General features: G+C 36.6%; 1 protein-coding gene across 1 annotated transcript; it reads left to right on the top strand.

Moving 5' to 3' along the window:
- Positions 1–1,207: 1,207 nt before the first annotated feature.
- bsg (basigin) lies at positions 1,208–20,779 on the top strand. The gene is made up of 8 exons (XM_059342027.1): positions 1,208–1,434; positions 10,766–10,934; positions 12,242–12,330; positions 13,353–13,489; positions 14,473–14,749; positions 18,576–18,600; positions 18,690–18,762; positions 19,713–20,779. The coding sequence occupies exons 1-7, from the start codon at positions 1,371–1,373 to the stop codon at positions 18,748–18,750; spliced, it is 822 nt and encodes a 273-aa protein (XP_059198010.1). The 5' UTR covers positions 1,208–1,370; the 3' UTR covers positions 18,751–18,762; positions 19,713–20,779.
- Positions 20,780–21,273: the final 494 nt, after the last annotated feature.

The following is a 21,273-nucleotide window of genomic DNA, read 5'->3' as shown; positions in this document are numbered from 1 at the left end:
CTTCAAATCAATTTCTAATGCTAAAAACAAGAAAGCTATAAAAACTGTGAGATTATGCTCCCACTTCAGTATTTTTGATTAAATTTAATTTTTCTTCCCTTGTGACCCCTGGCAATCTTTATTTATATATATATATATATATATTTTCTTTTATTATTTCACTACTATTGTTATTTTCATTTTCTAGTTATGTATTTATCTTTATTTTTGTATTATTTAGATGTTTCTTAAATTTTTATTAATGTAATGTTTACCCTGCTACTCCTGTTACTGTACTACTGCTGTATATGTTTAACCCTATAAAGCCAAGTGTATCATATTAGATACAGTAATTTTTGAGACCTCTACATCAAAAACCTGATGTATACATGTGTTGAAGATAAACAAACTGAGCAACAAATTGCACAAAAATACCAGATGTAGCAAAAATGATATGCAGGTTCCACGAGTGGATCAGTCATTGCTGCATTAAAAAACTTCATATCAGCAGATGTATGATGTTGTGTTATATGGAAAAAATATGTATTTTGCATGTTTGAGGAAAAAGGAAAAGTCAAAGTCTTAATAGGTTAAAAATGTTACGGTTTTATATGTTTTTGTTAGTTCAAGAAAAACAATCTGTGAGCAACAAATTGCACAAAAAGACCTGATGTATCAAATATGATACAAATTAGAATTCATATATGCAATTTTTTTTTTTTTTTTTAAATTCGTCAGCAGGTTAATAAGCACTCGGTTTTTAATTTTTTTAAATTTTCTGGCAATTATTTCATGGCACTGTCTCATTTTAAATCTCTTCTTAAAACCCACCTCTTCTCGTTGGCTTTTAACACCACGTAGAGTGTTGATTTTATGTTGATTTTATGTTGATTTTATGATTTTTTGTTTTTATTGTATTCATGCATATTTTATTTTGTGCGGGCAGTACATTTTATATTTTATTTTATTTATTTTTATCCCATTTTTAATTTATTGCATCTTACTGATCTATTGTTTACTACATCTCTTTGTATTGTGTTATGTATTTATTGTTTGTGCAGCACTTTGGAAACCTTGTATTTGCTAAAATTGTGCTATATAAATGAAGGGGATTGGATTGGATTGGTTCAGGCTTTATAGGGTTAAAAAAGAAAAAAAAAAAACTCATTTGACGTAACCACGCCCCTAAACACTACGTCATGCGTACGTGCTGAACAAGGCGTGTGCGCGTGGTGCAACTAGAGGACGACCGACTGCATCAGCTCCGCTCTGAAACATTTCAGCTTCTCCACCTCGCTGGAAGTTCCCCATAAAAAGGAGGAGCAAGACTCACCCCGTCGTAGTTAACACTGCGTTTATTCGACGCCTTAGTTAATACAAAATTATCCACCATGAAGTTATTGTGGGCTGTCAGCGCCCTGCTGCTGAGCTGCTGGCGAGCGAATGCTTCCACAGGTAAGAACTCTGTGTCCGCCATGTTGGATCAAGATGTAGACTTTGCTCCGACTACGAACATCAAAATGTTGATTCCAGGACCTGTTTTTTTAACCATACTAGAGTAGAATTTTTTTAAAATGTCGAATGTCTTTGTAGCCACCGTTATCACAAGATATACTCCGCCTTAATGAGAAACATTTACATTAACATTAGCCGCATTGGGCTCGTGTTATTGCTAAAATGGTCCGTTCGGATGATTGACCGGTGGGCTCGTGACGTCAGTTAACCCTGTAAAATAGCCTGAACCATGAAATAATTGCCAGAAAATTAAAAAAAAATTAAAAACCGAGTGCTTATTAACCTGCTGACGAATTTTAAAAAATAAATAAATTGCATATATGAATTCTAATTTGTATCATATTTGATACATCAGGTCTTTTTGTGCAATTTGTTGCTCACAGATTGTTTTTCTTGAACTAACAAAAACATATAAAACCTAACATTTTTAACCTATTAAGACTTTGACTTTTCCTTTTTCCTCAAACATGCAAAATACATATTTTTTCCATATAACACAACATCATACATCTGCAGATATGAAGTTTTTTAATGCAGCAATGATCCATTCGTGGAACCTGCATATCATTTTTGCTACATCTGGTATTTTTGTGCAATTTGTTGCTCAGTTTGTTTATCGTTAACACATGTATACATCAGGTTTTTGATGTAGAGGTCTCAAAAATAACTGTATCTAATATGATACACTTGGCTTTATAGGGTTAAACAGCGTTGACATCGTGTCGTCTGTGTTTTATTTCCGCCTGTTTCAGTTCTACAGAAATGGATTTAAATATTTGTCAAACGTCATGCGTGTGTAGTGGGTCACATGATAATGTTAATCAGAACCGTATGGTGTAACCCTGCTGTTGTTGTGTCCATTGAACTCGTAGTTGCGTAACGTTACCGTTAAAACGGGGTTGCTATGGGAATTAACGATAACTGACGTCACTTTCACCCTTGGGGTAAAACAATCCTAGTCCTTTTTTTTTTTTTTTTTTTTTTAAACTTTAAGTTCACTTCAAACTTCAAGTTTTTTGCACATTACATGGGCATCGTCAATACAATGAATGCCAGGGTATGAATACGATGAGACAAAATAAATCAAATGCTATCCATGTAAAGTCCTTATTGATAGAAAATAAACAACAAAAAAGAGAAAAAGAGAATAGAAACAGAAAATAAACATGCACACATATGCCTGTGCACCTGAACACATACGTGCCCATATTCACTTGCACCAACATGTCCAAATAATCATAAACATATTCATAGATACATAATTGCATTTATACATATGCGCACATTCATAAGAACAATACATGAAAGAAACTGTGGGGTTGCGAGTAAGTCGCCACTGATTACAACATTATGTTCATTGTTTTCCTAAACCATGTTGGTTCAAGATGTAGACTTTGCTCTGACTACGAACATCAAAATGTTGATTCCAGGACCTGTTTTTTTAACCATACTAGAGTTGAATTTTTTTTAAAATGTCGAATGTCTTTGTAGCCACCATTATCACAAGATATACTCCGCCTTAATGAGAAACATTTACATTAGCGCTAACATTAGCCGCATTGGGCTCGTGTTATTGCTAAAATGGTCCGTTCGGATGATTGACAGGTGGGCTCGTGACGTCAGTTAAACAGCGTTGACATCGTGTTGTCTGTGTTTTATTTCCGCCTGTTTCAGTTCTACAGAAATGGATTTAAATATTTGTCAAACGTCATGCGTGTGTAGTGGGTCACATGATGATGTTAATCAGAACCGTATGGTGTAACCCTGCTGTTGTTGTGTCCATTGAACTAGGCCTGGGACGATAACAAATTTTGCTGGACGATATATTGTCCCACAAATTATTGCCGATAAACGATATTATTGTCAACATGATAATATATCATAATAATGCACAGCCTTTCAAATACAATACACTTTTAATTCTCAGTGTTTTTTACCATTGTAATTGTAATTTTAAGAACGTTTAAATATCCTAAATAAATAAATACTTTTTTTTTTTTAAAAAGGGCAGCATTTATTTTGCAATGTAACAAACTCCACTTTCTGTGAGCGCACAGCGTTTATATTGACTTTGTGGACCAGTGTTGACTGTCGGGACGAAGGCTCTGCATCTCCAGCTGCAGAGCCTTCAGCATTTTTTCCCCAGCTGGGAAAACTGGGTCGGCTGGTTCTGCTTTAGATGGGCATGCAAGTTTGTTGTGGTGGCTTTTTTTTGTTGCCACCACTTTTGAACAAATTGGGCATACAGGCTCGTCCGTGTGTTGATGGGCTCACCTTTTTCATTCGGTTTGAAACAGACATATTCCCACACCGGGGCTGTGGCATTTGGCTTTGCAATCATCTTTTTTCCTGGCGTTGCTCCGCACGAGGCTCACCTGCTGCACTCTGTGTGTAGCCAATGCTAATGATAATGCCACAGAGACAAAGAGACTGGATGACTGACAGGAGGGTTCACTCCGCTCATTCTGCTATGGAACAAAAGCGCCCAGGTGCTGAGATCCAGCTCAGAGTGAACCCTCTTGTCATCCAGCCTGCTTGGAGGCAACAGATGAGGAAAACAAACACGCATGCGCATGGCGATATATCGAGGCCGGCAAAATTATTGAGTTCATTTAATTTATCGTGTGATTAATTGATTATCGGCCCAGGCCTACATTGAACTCGTAGTTGCGTAACGTTACCGTTACAACGGGGTTGCTAATGGGAATTAACGTTAACTGACGTCGTTACTTTCACCCTTGGGGTAAAACAATCCGAGTCCTTTTGATAAGCCTTTCCTCACGGCGTTTTAGAAACCGGAGCCATGGCTTGTAACGTCACAATTGACAGCTTCCCACAGTTAGCATAGTTCAGTTAGCAAGGTTCAGTTAGCATAGTTGGGGGCTTGTTCTGACTATCAGCTGTCTTTGATCCAGCAGGCCCAGCCACATGATGCCTCTCCGCTGTCACTGGGTGCTGTTTTGAGCCCTTGACATTTTCTGTTGTACTATATGCCTCATTTAGCCCATATTTCCCCAACTAATACCCACAATCAGGGCACATTTGGCCAATTTCCCAATTGACATAATAAGTAAACATAACCTGTGTTCACTGGGAACATGTGACAAGTGCAACTGTACAGCAATTAAACCCAAATTGAATAAAACGACATGTACCGAACAGACTGCTGCTTAAATTCAAATTTAACTTAAAACAGGAGCCCAGTATGTGACGACTCAATCTGCACTCTGCAAACAGAATCACAAAAAGTACAAAAAATATAAGCAGCTTCAGTCCCTAATCAGAACATAAGGTGATGTGCACCCCATTATTTAATCAGTTTATTATATATCGGCGTCCCATAGTTCATTTTCAAGCCAATATCGGCCGATACTGATAACGTGCGGATAATATTTATCTTTTTTGTACGGTGTCCTTGAGTGCCAAGAAAGGCGCCCCCAAATAAAATGTTTTATTATTATTATTAATATTGTGCATCCCTATTTACTATTAAAGGGTTGAGAAGAGAGTCTTATCGATGCCACTTGCACTTCTGCTTCCTATCAGATTGTCGCCAATGATTAACGTCTCTCGATAACAACCTGTATTTAATTAATACTCAGCTCTTTTCTTGGTTACATCGATCATAATCTGTTATCTGTTGTTATCACGTTACATGAGAGTCAAAGGTGCGAGGACCACAATGGTAAATAACAAACAGATATAAGAACAAGCTATTCTTTATTTGATACTCTGGGAACAACTTAAAATACCCAAGGAATTAGGTGGGAGCAGTATGAATAGGACTATTTAATTGCTTGTTTTTATCTCTACTAGCAATACAAAGAGCAGCACTGTTTTAGTTTGATTATAAAGCTAACTTACAATTGCCCTGATTATCTAAGAATGATGTAACGTAGATAAAACCGAAGAAACGGAATGTAAAGCGTCATCCAAATAAGGTAAACGTAGCCATAATGTAGCTCTGTTACAGGTCTTTAAACCTTGTGATGCAGATAATTATATCTTTTCATTTTTATATATCACATCTCCCAGCCCTATATGACAGGGAACTGATTCAGTGTCAATGTATTCAGTCATGATAGGATTTAATTTCTTGGCTGTTTATGACTATTTCTTTTTACTTACTTAAAATGGAATGATGTTGAAATTGCTTTAAGCTTTCTTTGCTGTTGACTTGACACCAAAATAGTTACTCACACATTTTTAAGTACACTTAAAAATCCAAACTTGGTCAATGTCCTCTTAATGTTTCGTCATCCTAAAGCGGTTGAGATTGGCAAGTGCACATGCGCTGATATATGTTGCAAAACTATGGGCTATGAAAGTCAAATGCATCCTTCATTTGGCATGATTTCCTAAAGCAAGAGTGAAACCGGGTAACTTTTATATTGCAGAGTACCAGCAACCAGTCTGTTTATGGATTTTGTATGCTTGTGTGTCAAACACAAGGAGCCCTCATACCATGCAGTGTTTCCTGCTTTAGTAACGACAGCCCTGCAGATCACGAGTCAAATTAGATTTCCCTCGAGTTTCAGCTTCTTCTCCAGCTTTACTTTGGCGGGCAAATAGGCAAGACTACTTTGTGGGTCAAAAGGCAGGAAAAGCCTGTTTTTTCACATATTTAGAGTACTGGATTTTCAGTGCCAGTAATTTGGTGAATAATAATATAATTTTGGTATTGACCACCATTTTGAGATCCCAGCTGCTTAACAGCCTCTCACTTAAATGACCCTTTAATGATAAAAGCCTGCAAAAGCACTGATAATGAGTGTAGAAGTTGACATCCATATAATGATGACAAATGTGCCGTTCACCACATGGGCAGTAAGACCTGGAAGATCAGGTCACATCCAACAGGTTCTTGTGGGCTGAAAATAACAAGTAAAGGCCTACTCCTCACAAGTTATTTCCAAGCAGGTCTAGAACAACTAATTCAAGACTAAAATGATTAAAGTGTAAAATTAACTGCTTTAATCATGTTAAAACCATGGGCATCCATCTTCTAGGGTGTTACATTGTACTAGCTCTTCCTGTTCAGCCTGAAAATTTCAATATACTATGTTCCCAGAGTGTTGAAAGTGGCCTGAGGGTTACATCTGTTGGTCTTTGTGTATACCCTTTATTTTTCAAAAGGCTCAATAAATTCCAGTTAATTTTTAACCAGTCACTTGAATAAAAGATGAACTCTCTATGAAGATAAAGCACATATTCCCTTAGTTTGGGTTTATTTGCTCCCTTCTATTTTTTGTGCTGAAAAAAAAAATCTCTTGCTTTGTGTTACAATAATATTTAATCTTTTTTTGTATGGTAATTGTATAGATATCCAGGCTTTTGTTCTCTGAAAGGGCTCAAAACTCATGTAGTCTGGTTTCATGTTAAAGAGCATAGGGCTAAAGGCAGTAAATTGCGTTGCCAAGATTAGGACTAGGTCCTCGACTATATTTAAATTTGAACTTTCATTCAGTATGTGCTACAAAGGTGACCTTTAGTAGCTACAGTGTGTGCCACTAAGCCAGAAAGGTCACATGATGTAGGTGTAGAGACTGAGGCTCTTGTCAGCTTATTTTGTTTTGTCTTAATTAATGTCTGACAGTTTTCATTTGAAGTGTTTTTGAAAATTGAGCTTGTCCAGCACAAAATAAAGTATATTTTCATTAAGGTAATTGAGAAAAGAAAAGATGATATGCAAGTTTACTGTTAAATCTCGAGGAAGAACCCAGTTTTCATCAGACTGGTTTTGGTTATTGGTGCTGGGTACGGTACTCTTTGCCCAGCCCAGGTTTTGTTCTGCTTGTGTTAGTTTTTAGAATATTTCTGAGAGGACGGGAACAAGCTGGCCATGCTTTGGCCTGTTGCGTGAGAATGTTATTTTTTCCTGGACCCACCTAAGAGTTTAACCCCCCTGACCACCACTGAGTGGCCAAACAAGTCCCCCTGCCTGCTATGAATGCGGAGAGCTGAGTTACAGGGAAGGGAACACATTGTTAAAAGAGAAGTTAATCTGTCAGGAAGAGATTTTCTGAGACATAACATATGGTCTGTGTTTTGTGAGCATTATAGTGCAGCCTGACACAGCCACACGTACACTTTTGAGCAGGATTTGACAGCCTAATTATGCAAACTAGCACATTTCATTCAAAACATAGATGTATTCCTTTCTAAATCTTTTTGGTACAGCCAATTGCTAAAAATATGTGTTTAAGGTTATTCACATGTGCATGCCTTAATGGCTTTCAATACATTGGTGTCATGTGCTTAACCTCCATGAAACATTTAGCAGGATTTTCTGAAAAATAAGTGTTAGCCTAGTTGAACAAACCAACCACTGTTTGGTGCTGCAAGGCACAACACAGGAAAGACACCAGCCCAAAATGCTTGCATGTCCTAAGCCCATGGATTTTCATTTTTAATTTTATAATGTGAAATGGTTTTTCATTTCAACCTCCTCTGCTTTTCTCTTCATGTTCTGTTTCATTCATTGCACTTTGTTTGATTTTATGGGAATGCTATTGCATGCTTTAAATGTTGTGTTTTTTGTTTTTCTTGCATAACTGCCTTTAGGAATGTCTTGATCATAGCTTTTTTTTGCCCACAGTCTTATTATTTATGTATTAATATTATTGTCTTCAAACACAAGAAACACCCTTAGAAATGCACTTGATTTAATAAAATAAGCAAATTAGTCTTATAAGAAATGATCACCCAAAGCATAATTTGTACTCTACTCTCATTAATATAAAAGGGCAGAATATCATAAACGCCTCCAAAACTAATGCAATATAATTAATCTGCAGCACAGATTACAGCCCCCCAAATAATTTTACCATTGTGTCAACACCTTTCTAAAACAATAATGAAACATTAAAGCCTCCATGAAGCTTGATGTACATAATACATTTGGAAATTGAGTGTTGATCCTGCATTTTCAGATCAGCTAAGGTAATCCTCAATTTCCTTTTGTATGTTGAATTTCTTATTGTTGTCTTTGTGGGTCAGAGTACCAGGGATGATCAAAACATCTACCAAAATAATTGGGTGAAAATGCTGCTCTTATCTATGCTTTTTCTATGTGCATACTTTCATATTTTCATTTCATTTGTGTTTTATTAACTTTGTTTCTTTTTGTTTCTTTTTCCTACTTGCTTGTCTTTCTTTCATCATGGCCTTTTATCATCAATCCATGAAATCACCTGGCTTGCTTTATTTACACCCACCACTTAAATACAATTCCATAAATCTCTGTACTGGGCTGACTGTAATTGGTGCTCAGCTGGTTTTATCAAGTCTCCGCTGTCTCAGATGAAGCTGATCAGTGACAGCGCGCAGCTCCACTGTGAGGTCATAGGGAACCCCATCCCTGAGGTGCAGTGGTGGTTTGTAGAAGGTGAAGAGCCCAACGAGACCTTCACCCAGCTCTTTGACGGGGCACGGGATGACCGTGTGCAAGTGAACGCCACATATATAGAGCACGCCACTAGCACCATCCACCTCACTAGCCTCTCCCTCAACGACTCGGGCACGTACGAGTGCCGCGCTTCCAACGACCCCGACCGCAATGAACTGAGGAAGACGCCAAAAATCAAGTGGATCCGCTCGCAGGCAAACATTATTGTGATCGAAAGTGAGTGTCAGAGGAAGCAGGAGGAGACTCAGGTCAAAGTAGCTTGGCTGTTCTCTCCTCATTAGTGAAGTCCTGGACATTCAGCTCCTGTTACACTCAACTCCCCATACTTCCCGGTCCAGTACCCTCTCCATCCTGCTTCACCCAGTATACACTCTCCCTCTCCTCTCCTCAAAAGCTCCAAGGTTGTCCTGTAGCAGAAGCCAACCTAGTCATGAGGTGTGGCTAGGCTCGGCAGCTTCCTTATCCTGTATCACCTGACACAGAACATGTCTTCAATCTGATGCCTTTTTTTCCCCTGATTCAAGGCTTGGGTCCATCTATGATAGGTTTTACATATAATACTGGTCATAAGGTTGGAAATTTGCAAATGGCTTCTGCAGGAAACTTACTGCATATGAACAAAATATCAAATGGTTTAATAAAAATAAAAAGGGGTGTCAGATTTCTTTATTAGCATTGCTTCTTGGTAGATATTTATTTTGCTAGCATTTCCCTTAATTGATACTAACATTGGCGATGACCCTGATGTTTATGCTTGTAGACCATTCCTGTGGCTTATAACCTACTGAACTGTAGGCACAGAAGTTGGCAACTAATAATTAAAATTATATTCTCAGCCATGGGATATCTTTCTGCCTTGTGGTCCAGTATTATTTTTATTTTGAAGAATTGTCAGTTTCCTTCACCCAGCTGAAGCAATGAGATGTGATTGGCAGTGATGCTGCCAATTATAATTCATCCCCTTCTTGCTGCTTCTTCTGCATGTATTTAAAGATCTTTCCCCCATGACCTTGTTGTAGACTACTGTAATGTATCTACAAGTGTGTCCAGTAAAACTCCTTTTCTCCCCTCCATTCTACTTTTGGTGTGACAGAACTCTCCATGTTGGGGAGCTCTTTCCACCTCTCTTGGAAAGTTCTGTGCATTTGTTGAGAACTTGTCACTGTTTTCCCTTTTTAATTTGTGGAAACCGATTTGTCTTAAGCTTAGCAAGGTAAAGGATAATGCCAAGGATTTAGTAATCTGATTAATTACTGGTTAGTAATCCTTAAATTTCCATCTTACCTCGTAACACTCAACAATTGTCATGACAACAAACTATTTACACCCTGGCAAGACTTGGAAGAATTACAGAGGACAAAATGAAGTATATATCTATATATACTATATATAGATGGCGTATATATATATATATATATATATATAATCTCATAGTTTACCTCTTTCACCACTACCTTTTTATTCCTTTGCTCATCAATAAGTGAGCATAGAGTATAGGGATGTCCTTTACCTGCTATATCTAATGACATTTTGACACATCAAATAATTTAATTCTGTAAAGACAACTGTTGAGTGTTGAGAACCAAAATTTCAGATGATGTACACAGTGATAATGATAATTTCAAGAAAATACCTTCAGGTCAGTAATGAAGAACAAACATATTGAGATTATGTATTTACTGCAAATTTAAAAAGCTACTTTTTAATTAATTTTTGACCAAATATGTAGTTACTGGGTTTTGCCTTTGTAGGACAGCATACATGTCTAAACCTTCCAAACAAACGTAATTAATGCCAATGAGATGTATTTTTTACTTTAGAAAAGAATGATTATTGAATTTTTCCATCTCTGTTTATCCTTAGCCCCAAACATCATCACTGAACCGTCTGAGGTCAGCAACCAGACCTCTGCGGTCCTCAGCTGCAACCTGACAGAGTCCAACCTTCCCATTAAGGGTTCCCACTGGATGTACAATGGCAAAGTCATTGAAACCTCCCAGTCTGGTGATGCTGCTCCATTCACAACCCTTCGGTAAGTAGCCAAATCCACCCAAGTGTGCCATATGGGCAGATCTGCCCTGAAGTTAATATGGCATGCAAGTGTGCTCAGTCTCTGATAGTAATATAAATGTCCTTTGTCTTGAATATGGTTATGTGTCTATGCTGTTTCCCACCAGCTCATAAAGCAGAAGAAGATGCTTGTTTATGTTTTGGACAGCCGTGCAATTCAGTGATTAACAGTATGAGTGAATGAACCATACAAGAAAGTAGCAAACCCAGCCAGCTTTAATACTTTTAGATATCCTATGTACATGTTTTTGTTATTAAACTTTTTATTTGAAGAAAAACAAAACAGAAAAACAAAAGAGCATGTTGCTCTACATCTTGTAAACATGTCAAGTCTTTCCATCAAAACATAAAAAGAAAGAAATGGTTTTAAAAAATAAAAATAAAAATAAAAAACATAATATAAATAAAATCAAAATCACATCCTTGCAAAAGCATTTAAACTATCACAATACTCTTACAAAGACATACTTATACCTAAATTGATAGGCAACTTGAAAATCAGAAAAAAATAAAATAATGATAATTCGAAAATCATAATCCTATGTACATTTTAGAAGACGTAGTTATTTCTTAGTCTTCGTCTCTGACTGTGAGCAATGTTTGCATTGCATGTCTGGCTCTAGTCCTTCTCTCTGAATGATATCGTGTCTCTTTCTGGCTCTGCTACTAATGTCAGTCCTCTAATGTTCGCTCTCTTGCACTTTTCCTTTTTGCTTGTTGCTGTTGTCCCTCCCCCTTTCACTGTGCTCCCATCCTCCATTAGCAGCAGAGCTAGAGGCTCCATTCAGCCATTCACTGCTCCTGATTAGCAGAGAGATGGAGCATGCAGTCGTGCAGCTTTGCCGGTAGTCTTGGCAGCAGGATAAGCGCCCCGAGCAGTTTGCTCACTTGCCCTGACCTTAATTCCCCATTAGAGAGCAGGCAGCACTGTACGGGACAGCAGCATAAAACAAAGTGGGATTGTGATCACTAGGGGAAATTTGAAATATTTGTTGCATGGACAAGCAGCTTTATTTTAACCCTTGGCTCTCCAGCACAAACAGGGTTCTGTTGTGAATTTTCTACTTGGCTAAGTGGAAAAGAAATCACTGTCATTAAAGTGTCTTCAGCTGAATTGGTTTCTGATAAACACAAGGCTGCTAGTGCTAGCTGCTAGTGCTAGCTGCTAGTGCTAGCTGCTAGGTCTGCAGAGAGAGAAAAAAATCACCTGAGTTCTGTTAATGACGAGAGTTGCATTGGTCATAATCTTTATTCTTTTTCCTTCCATAGTTTGGACAAAATCACTCACAGTTCCGGTGGAAAATATGAATGTGTCTTCCTGACTGAGCCAGAGGCGAAGCAGACGATTGAAGTAAAAAGTAAGTTAATGAATAAATACAACGGATAAACGTTAAGTGGCCATTTTATGTCAACTTCATGTTTATCTTTATGTCGGGGTTTAAGCTAATGTGGTCACAAATGTTATTTTTTAAAATAGTTGAATTTTAAAGGTGGCAATTTTCCAGGAAGTATCATGTGATGTTGTGTGAGTCAGGTCAAGTCAAAGTTTAGTTATAGAGCACATTTAAAAACAACCTCAGTTGACCAAAGTGCTGTTATTAAAATACAATAAATCATACACAAATAGGTATAAATATAAACAATGAAAACAATAAAATACTAAAAACAGTAAAACAATAAAATAGTAATAAAAACTCAATCCAAAGGTGATGTTTTGGCTGTCCTGCTGGTCTAGTCCATGATCTGGGTGTGGTCATTTGATCAACACATCCAATATAGACAGTGTCCTATGAATTTACTCAGAGTACTTCTCATTTATTGTATGTTTAAAGCTATGGTAATAAGCAAGCTATTGATCATGGCAATCCATAAAATAATTATAATAAAGCTAGCTCTTTAACCTTTCCAATTGCATTTTGGATTTTTGTTTATCTATGTAAAGGTGCTTCTCACTTCAAGTTAAACTATTAAGGGCACTTAATTTATTTATTTTTGTTTATATATTTTTTTATTGGAAATTAGCATTCATAAGCATCAGTACAAGACATTACTTATTCCACAGCTGTTTTCCATATTTTTGTTTTTTAAAGGGTACATTAGAACAAAGAACCACAAAAGAAAAATAAATGCAAAACAAAACAAAAAACATAGTATTATAATAATATATAATAATATATAGGGAGGCAAAAAAGCAGAGAAACAGAAACATTAACAATTATGCTAATAATACCAATACATAAATAAACACTGGATGCCAAGTATGCTCATTAAAAAAATAAAAAAAGATTTAAAAAATACCTTAATAGAATAAGGGCACTTAATTTAGGTAATTTACAGACTTTCATGTTCTAATTTGAGCTTGTTTCTCTTCTTGCGGTAGCTCTTCCACATGTTGCCGCCTACAAGCACTCTGAGCACGGCAACGAGAAGGACAAAGGCTCCATGGTGTGTGTGAGCCACGGATACCCTCTACCCACTGACTGGACTTGGTTCAAAGAGGAAGATGGCAGCATGAGGGTATATGTTTCTCTATTGTAATTTTGATTATCTTAACATTGATTATATTTTTGATCGTCAGTTCAAAAACCAGATCACACGAAACTAAACAGTTCAGTCACTTTTAATTCTTAGATGTTGTTAGAAGTTTTAGAAGTTGCAAATGATTTATTTCCAGGATAGTCTAGACGGATTTCAGAATAAAGGCCTCCTATAAGAAGTGAGGAGCATTTATGGGTACAAGTCAGGAACCGGCCTACCTTACATATCTCAAGGTCGCTTAGTCCAAAAAAAATGGTTCCCAAGCGAAATTTTGAGTTTTTAACCTTCTAATTTGTATATCAAATGGCCAATCGCCCATCTTGCTCAGTCATTGGAACCTTTCCCCTTAGTTTTTTTTGTAAGTAGGCAATCAAAGATGAGGAAATTAAGTTTCTGTATCTATAGTCTAGGGTCAGAGCAAGGATATAGTGGAGGCTCAGTGTCTTTTTTATGTATATCTATATGCAAAATACCAACTGGAACATTTAAAAGTGGCCTTAAAAAAACCACACAAATAATGCTTAATTTCACCTTAAAAGTTGATATTTTGCATATATATAAACATACATAAGAAAGACACTGAGCCTCCACTATATCCTTGCTCTGACCCTAGACTATAGATCCAGAAACTTAATTTCCTCATCTTTGATTTCCTACTTACAAAAAAGCTAAGGGGAAATGGTCCAACGACTGAGCAAGATGGGCAATTTGGCCGCCATATTGATATGCAAATGAGAAGGTCAAAAACTCAAAATTTCGCTTGGGAACCATTTTTTTTGGATTCAGCACCCTTGAAATAAGTAAAGTAGGCCGGTTCCTGACTTGTACCCATAAATGCTCCTCACTTTCACTTCTTGGACAATTCCGTCTAGACTAGGACACCAAAATAAAATGAAATGATGCAGAATTGTCATTCCTCTCTTGCTATTTGCATTAATAACTTGCTTCAAAATAATCCTCAGCCTATCATCAACGGCACTGTCGAGAAATATGAGATCAAGAGCACTCCTAACAAGACCACCCTGATCATTAATGACCTGAGCATGGAAGGAGACATCGGAGACTACGTCTGCTCTGGAACCAACGAGCTCGGAACAACCACCGATAAGATCCACCTGCGTGTTCGCAGCCGCCTGGCTGCTCTCTGGCCGTTCCTCGGCATCGTGGCTGAGGTCATCATCCTGGTGACCATCATCTTCATCTATGAGAAGAGGAGAAAGCCCGATGAGATCACCGACGGTACGTTTACTGTGCTGCCTATTTATCAGTGCGATATAATCGTTGGTTAATTCAAAAACTTGCAGGAAATGTTGCTATCTTCTAGGGCTGGGCGATATGGCCCTAAAAGAATATCACGATATTTCAGGCTCTTTTTGCGATAACGATTATTCTTCACGATATTACGAAATACTTAAAAAGATATAGAAAATATGATATTTTTTTTTTAGTCTGTATAAATAAATAAAAATCTAAAGTGTGAAGTGCAAATCTCAACAGTTTCCAAATACAAAAAAATTACTCTTGACTCTTGAGTATGAGCAAATAATAAAAATAACCATTTAGGGGTTCCGGGGGCATATTTTAATGACATTTTGTAAAGGAGAATAAAGGTTCTTGTATGTTTTATTTAAGGCGTCTTATTTTGACAGTCTTCTTGTAAGTTCTGTGGTAGATTCTGTTAACACACCGTGCTCTTATTTTGAAAGCTGCATGTGTTTAGCAACAGAGATTAAGTGGCTTTTTTTGATTAAAACAACTTTAATTGTTAGCCTTACGCCACTACATCAAGAAGTACGAATGTTGCCAATATCATGATATGCATTTTTTTTAAACATAAAAAAAATATACCGATATTTTTGTGAACGATACGATATGGCACACCCCTACTATCTTCCTAAATACACATTTTCTTAGGAGAAAAATATCCTTACATCATGAATAGGTAGCTAGCAAAATGGCTTTTAGTCGACCCACTTTCTTTCTTTCTTTCATGGCAAATTCCTAATTAAAATTGCCTGTTTAATGACTACATTTTCTCCAAAATGTACCAGGTTATAAAACCTTCTCTCATTCTCACTTATAGGAATGTGCTCCAGGTTACTGGGCAAATTAAATCCAATTTTATTATTATAAAATTACAAACAGTCGAAGACCATCTAACAAAAAACATGTTTTATCATTCTAAATTGGACCTTTAACATGCAAATAAAAGATATTTGATCACAGTAAAAATAATTCAATAACAACATGCATGAGTCCTATCTACTGATCATTTGAACACATAATAGTGTAAAAAAAAAACACATTAAGAGCATTTAAACGAACAACCAAACACATAAAACTCCAAAAACTCAAAATGTACAATATAGAGAGCTGGAAATATACTAATAAATGTTATTTTATTTTTAGTTTATTTAAAAGGGGACAGTGCAATTTCATAAAACACATGATTATACATGGTTAAAAAAAAAAAGCCAGAGTTAGCCAGAAGGCTAGTTTTCATCTGTATTCCCCTGGCCATGATGTAAAAAAGCAGAGAATTACGAAACAAAAAACAAACAAACAAACAAAAAAACCACAAACTAACAAACAAAAAAATAAAAAATAAAAATACGTACAATATACAAAATACATATACAATTTAAATTAATTGCAGTAGCGTAAGGAAATTAAGGGGGACAAAGGGCAAAAAAATGCCCCAACAAGTCGCTGAAAAAACAGGATTTTGAGAATTGAAGAAAAAAAAAAATTCTACTTGTAAGATTAAGTCAATATATCCAACATTAATCCTTATTGTTATTCAGTTAATTTTTATTTCCGTTTCGTTCTCAATGCACTGGCACAAATGGAATTGGTTGGCTGTTTCCTGTTACTGAGAAATCGATTGGTTTATCTCTGAAATCTGAAAATATCCACCAGGAAATAAACATTTCGAAGGGTAGAATTGGCCATTTGCCAACCTGCACTTAACTCCTTTATCCTCTGTCATAATGTGTGGCTAAAAGAAGGCCTAATTATTTTTTAGGCGGGTCACCTTTAGGCCTTGTTTACTCAACTGAGTTGAGAAGAGTTAGCGCCCCCTGATGGCTAGTTGGAGCCTCGTACAGCAAATCGTTGCTCTGAAGATGGAGAATATGTTCAGACTGACTACAGTTGCATGCTTTATATATAAACCCTTTGTCTTTGATTTTAATATCATTTACATTTTTCAAATGAATAACAGAAGTTAGCTTCCGCCTTTTGTGTAAACAATCTGTGATAGAAACTATTATTTTTTTATTATTTACATTTTTACTTCTCTGTTCGCTGCTGATTTTGCATTTTGGTAAGTGGACAAAACTGCATGTGGGACTGAAGTGGTTGAGCTGAGATGACCGCGTGAAAAAAAAAAAAAACAGCTATGGGAGTCTGAATGAACTGCTTTCATAGTCACCACTTCTAAGAGGAATGCGCTCAAAGATTTGGTCACTCTTTCACTGGCCCTGCAATCAGAAAATGGAAAGAAAATATTGTAAACTTTGCTCTATTTGTCCTGTTAAACCCTTTTGTTTGAGCCAATGAAAGAGTCAAATGAGACACGTAAAGCGAGTGTAATGATTTGACATAAACGGGTTGAAAAGTTAGAAGTTTCAGCATTCTGTCTGCATGCCTTCTGCATCTTGTACTTTATGCATGATAAATGATAGGCAGCCCTCTTCTAAAGGTCAGTACATCATTTACACGTGTCTCATTCACCATTATGGCCACAGAGAGGGCCCTACTCTGTGAATCTGTGCTCTTGCTCTGGTGTGAATAGCACCACTAGACCTGCCAGGTTGTGTGTTAGCTCCGCCAGTTCAAAGATGTTTGCTGTTGATCTGAAAACAGCCACTGCAGTGTTCCTTTGGTGTCCTTTGCTTGTATTGCATGAGCCTCTGTGATGCTAAGGGGGGACTCTGGACAGTGTAGTCTAGACGGATTTCAGAATAAAGGCCTCCTAGAAGAAGTGAGGAGCATTTATGGGTACAAGTCAGGAACCGGCCTACCTTACATATCTCAAGGGTGCTGAGTCCAAAAAAAGTGTTTTTGACCTTTTAATTTGTATCAAATGGCGGCCAAATTGCCCATCTTGCTCAGTCATTGGACCATTTCCCCTTAGTTTTTTTGTAAGTAGGCAATCAAAGATGAGGAAATTAAGTTTCTGGATCTATAGTCTAGGGTCAGAGCAAGGATATAGTGGAGGCTCAGTGTCTTTTTTATGGATATATATATATATATATATATATATATATATATATATATATGCAAAATACCAACTGGAACATTTAAAAGTGATTGAATATTTATGTCGGCCTTAAAAAATGACACAAATAATGCTTAATTTCACCTTAAAAGTTGGTATTTTGCATAAATATACATAAAAAAGACAGCGAGCCTCCACTATATCCTTGCTCTGACTCTAGACTACAGATCCAGAAACTTAATTTCCTACTTACAAAAAAACTTGGGGAAAATGGTCCAACAACTGAGCAAGATGGGCAATTTGGCCGCCATTTTGATATGCAAATTAGAAGGTCAAAAACTCAAAATTTCGCTTGGGAACCATTTTTTTTTTGGATTCAGCACCCTTGAGATAAGTAAAGTAGGCCGGTTCCTGACTTGTACCCATAAATGCTCCTCACTTTCACTTTTTGGACAATTCCGTCTAGACTAGTGTACAAAAAAAATGTTTATGAATGGCAATGTTCAAATCCTATTACAGATTTACTAAAGAGACATAGAGTTGCCTGTTAGGTGGCATTTAGTAATGTGCCTTTTGCAGAGCACAAATCATGAGTGTCTGTTTGGAACGCTGGATATATGATTTTTAAAGATATTTATAGTCAGAAACAGGTGGGCATGCTTCAGTTCACATTCAGTTGGATTTGATCATAACCTCATTGGAGCCGTGATGCAGAGGATGTCATGTTAACATTTGCTACCATCATTTGTGGGAGAGGGGGGTGGCATGCATTTCTCACAGCAGTAACACATGTTAGCTGCTATTAACTGACTCTTTTATTGTTGTTTTCTTCCTGCTGCCCAGATGACGACTCAGGATCTGCTCCTCTGTAAGTACACTCACAGATCACTGTTTCTATTGTCTCTGATTTTGTCTTTTTGCAGAACTCATGTTTGCTCTCCAATGCTTTTGTTTCAGTAAGAGCAACTCTACTGCAAATCACAAAGACAAGAATGTGAGGCAAAGGAACTCTAACTAGAAGCTGAAAGAGGTGCGTGAAACTATGAAGTTTGTCTTGGAGTTTAACTTGCTGTGGGCTAACTATGATTTTATGATTTTATTGTATTCATGCATATTTTATTTTGTGCGGGCAGTACATTTTACATTTTATTTTATTTATTTTTATCCCATTTTTTAATTTATTTTATCTTATTGCATCTTACTGTTCTATTGTTTACTACATCTCTTTGTATTGAGTTACACTACCGGTCAAAAGTTTTAGAACACCCCAATTTTTCCAGTTTTTTATTGAAATTCAAGCAGTTCAAGTCAAATGAACAGCTTGAAAGGGTCCAAAGGTAAGTGGTGAACTGCCAGAGGTAAATAAAAAAAGGTAAGCTTAACCAAAACTGGAAAATAATGTACATTTCAGAATTATACAAGTAGGCCTTTTTCAGGGAACAAGAAATGGGTTAACAACTTAACTCTATGGAGTCTTGGGCTATTTTGTCCATTTTTGAATTCTTTTCATGTCTTTGTAAGTCATTTTGTGTCTTTTTTTGGTCATTTTGTGTCTTTTTTTAGTCCTTTAGTTCAACATAAAATGTGATTTTGAATCTTTTTTTTACTTTCAAAACACTATCATGCTCAATAAAGAATTTTAAATGTCGCAAATGTGCATTAATTTCAGAGTACACTGAGACATTAAACTGCATCATTTTCAATTAAATTCTGGAAAAGTTGGTGTGTTCTAAAACTTTTGACCAGTAGTGTATATATTTATTGTTTGTGCAGCACTTTGGAAACCTTGTGTTTGCTAAAATTGTGCTCTATAAATAAAGTGGATTGGATGTCACAATACCAGAAGTACTAGTAGCCACTACCAATTCCAGTAAAATTCCACAATAACCAGTTCAATACTGCTATTAAAAACAAAATGTAGTAGTTAGGACAGTAACTTCTTCAGTGTTCTTTCATTCATGCAGCTCTTTTCTCCCCCAGATGGACGTGAGGATGTTGATGGTCCAGAATCCAGCTGTCGTGTGGCACATTATACTGTGCACCCTGCAATTTTAAGTACCTTCTTGTGCTTTGGGTGTTAATGTTTTAAGAAACTGACTGATTTCCTCTCATTTTGTTTTTCTTCTATATTCTTCTCCACATTGTGCAGCCACAGAACATAGTGTGAAGTAATTTCTGCTTGAGGCCGCGGGGCAAATATTGCATGAGTTTAATGATGTTCTAGCAAAGTGTGTGTTTGTTGTAAAATCATAAAGAGTTCATGTGAAGGATTGCCCGTCCATGGTTATTTTCTGTTCATGCTGATGCTTCCTACACCGACATCATAGTTGTCGGTCTCGGCTTTTATATTCTCCAATCTGGAATGATAACTTTATAAAGTTCTGCTCAGAGGATCTGAAACATTTTTTATCCTGCTGAGTCACTGCCGTTCTTCTAGCAATGTTAGCAGAGTTTTATACTTTGCCTTAACAAAAACCATTTCTCTTTTGTATGTAAATGCAAAATTTCAAATGAAATGACAAAATTATTAATTATGTTGCCATAAGAAATTACAGTTGTTTTCGTAGGAGAGCATTTTGTTCTTTTCATCTAGCTTTAATTTCCTTTTCCTGTTCACATTTTAAAAATCAGTTTTAGTCACCAATGCTTTTGTTCCCAATTTCACATTCAAAGTAAAACTATATTATGGACCAAGTGCATGAGACCCAGCAACTGCTGCCTCTGTTGAATACAACTTGAATACTGCGTGCTAATGTTTCAATGAATTACAGAAGATCAACATTTAATAAGATGTTTTTCTTTCTCACTCAACGTGATCTGAGTTAAACATTTGTGTGCGATTGTTGGACTGTCGTCTCTGTTCCTTCACTGTGTAGATGATTCAGAAGCCATATGTTTCATTTAAACTGATTAGTGTTGTGATTGGATGTTACCATTACAGAATTACACAGATTAAAAAGACCTAGCCAGAGTTGTGTAACTTGTTGTACCATCCAAAACCATCTGTTGTACAACTTGCACAAACTGAATAAAGGTATTCGATTTTACATGTTTGTTTGTTTGTTTACTTACTCAACTTTTATTCAAATCAAAGGTAAATAAGTGCTGTGTACAAGAAGACCCAGTTAGCTGTATAGAGCAGTAGTTCTCAACCTTTTTGAGTCGCGACCCCCAATTTAACATGCATGTTGTCCGTGACCCCCACTCACTGAACACAATCTCACAGTTCAAATCACCCGAAAAAGAAACAAAACGACCAAAAAAAGTAAACAAAACTACCAAAAAAGACACAAAATGACCAAAAAAAGACACAAAATGACCAAAAAAAGACACAAAATGACCAAAAAACCCACTAAATGACCAGAAAATACACAAAACGACTAAAAAAAGATACAAAATGACAAAAAAAAACACAAAATGACCAAAAAAAAAAAGACATTAAGTGACCAAAAAGTCTAAAACACTTTAACACAGTGGAGACAGAGCTGACTTCCAAAATGATTTGGCGACCCCCAGAAATCATCTCACGACTCCAATTGGG

Source organism: Centropristis striata, chromosome 9 (genome assembly GCF_030273125.1).
Source record: "Centropristis striata isolate RG_2023a ecotype Rhode Island chromosome 9, C.striata_1.0, whole genome shotgun sequence".
Lineage (NCBI taxonomy): Eukaryota > Metazoa > Chordata > Actinopteri > Perciformes > Serranidae > Centropristis > Centropristis striata.
This window is presented reverse-complemented; position numbering and strand designations above follow the sequence as displayed.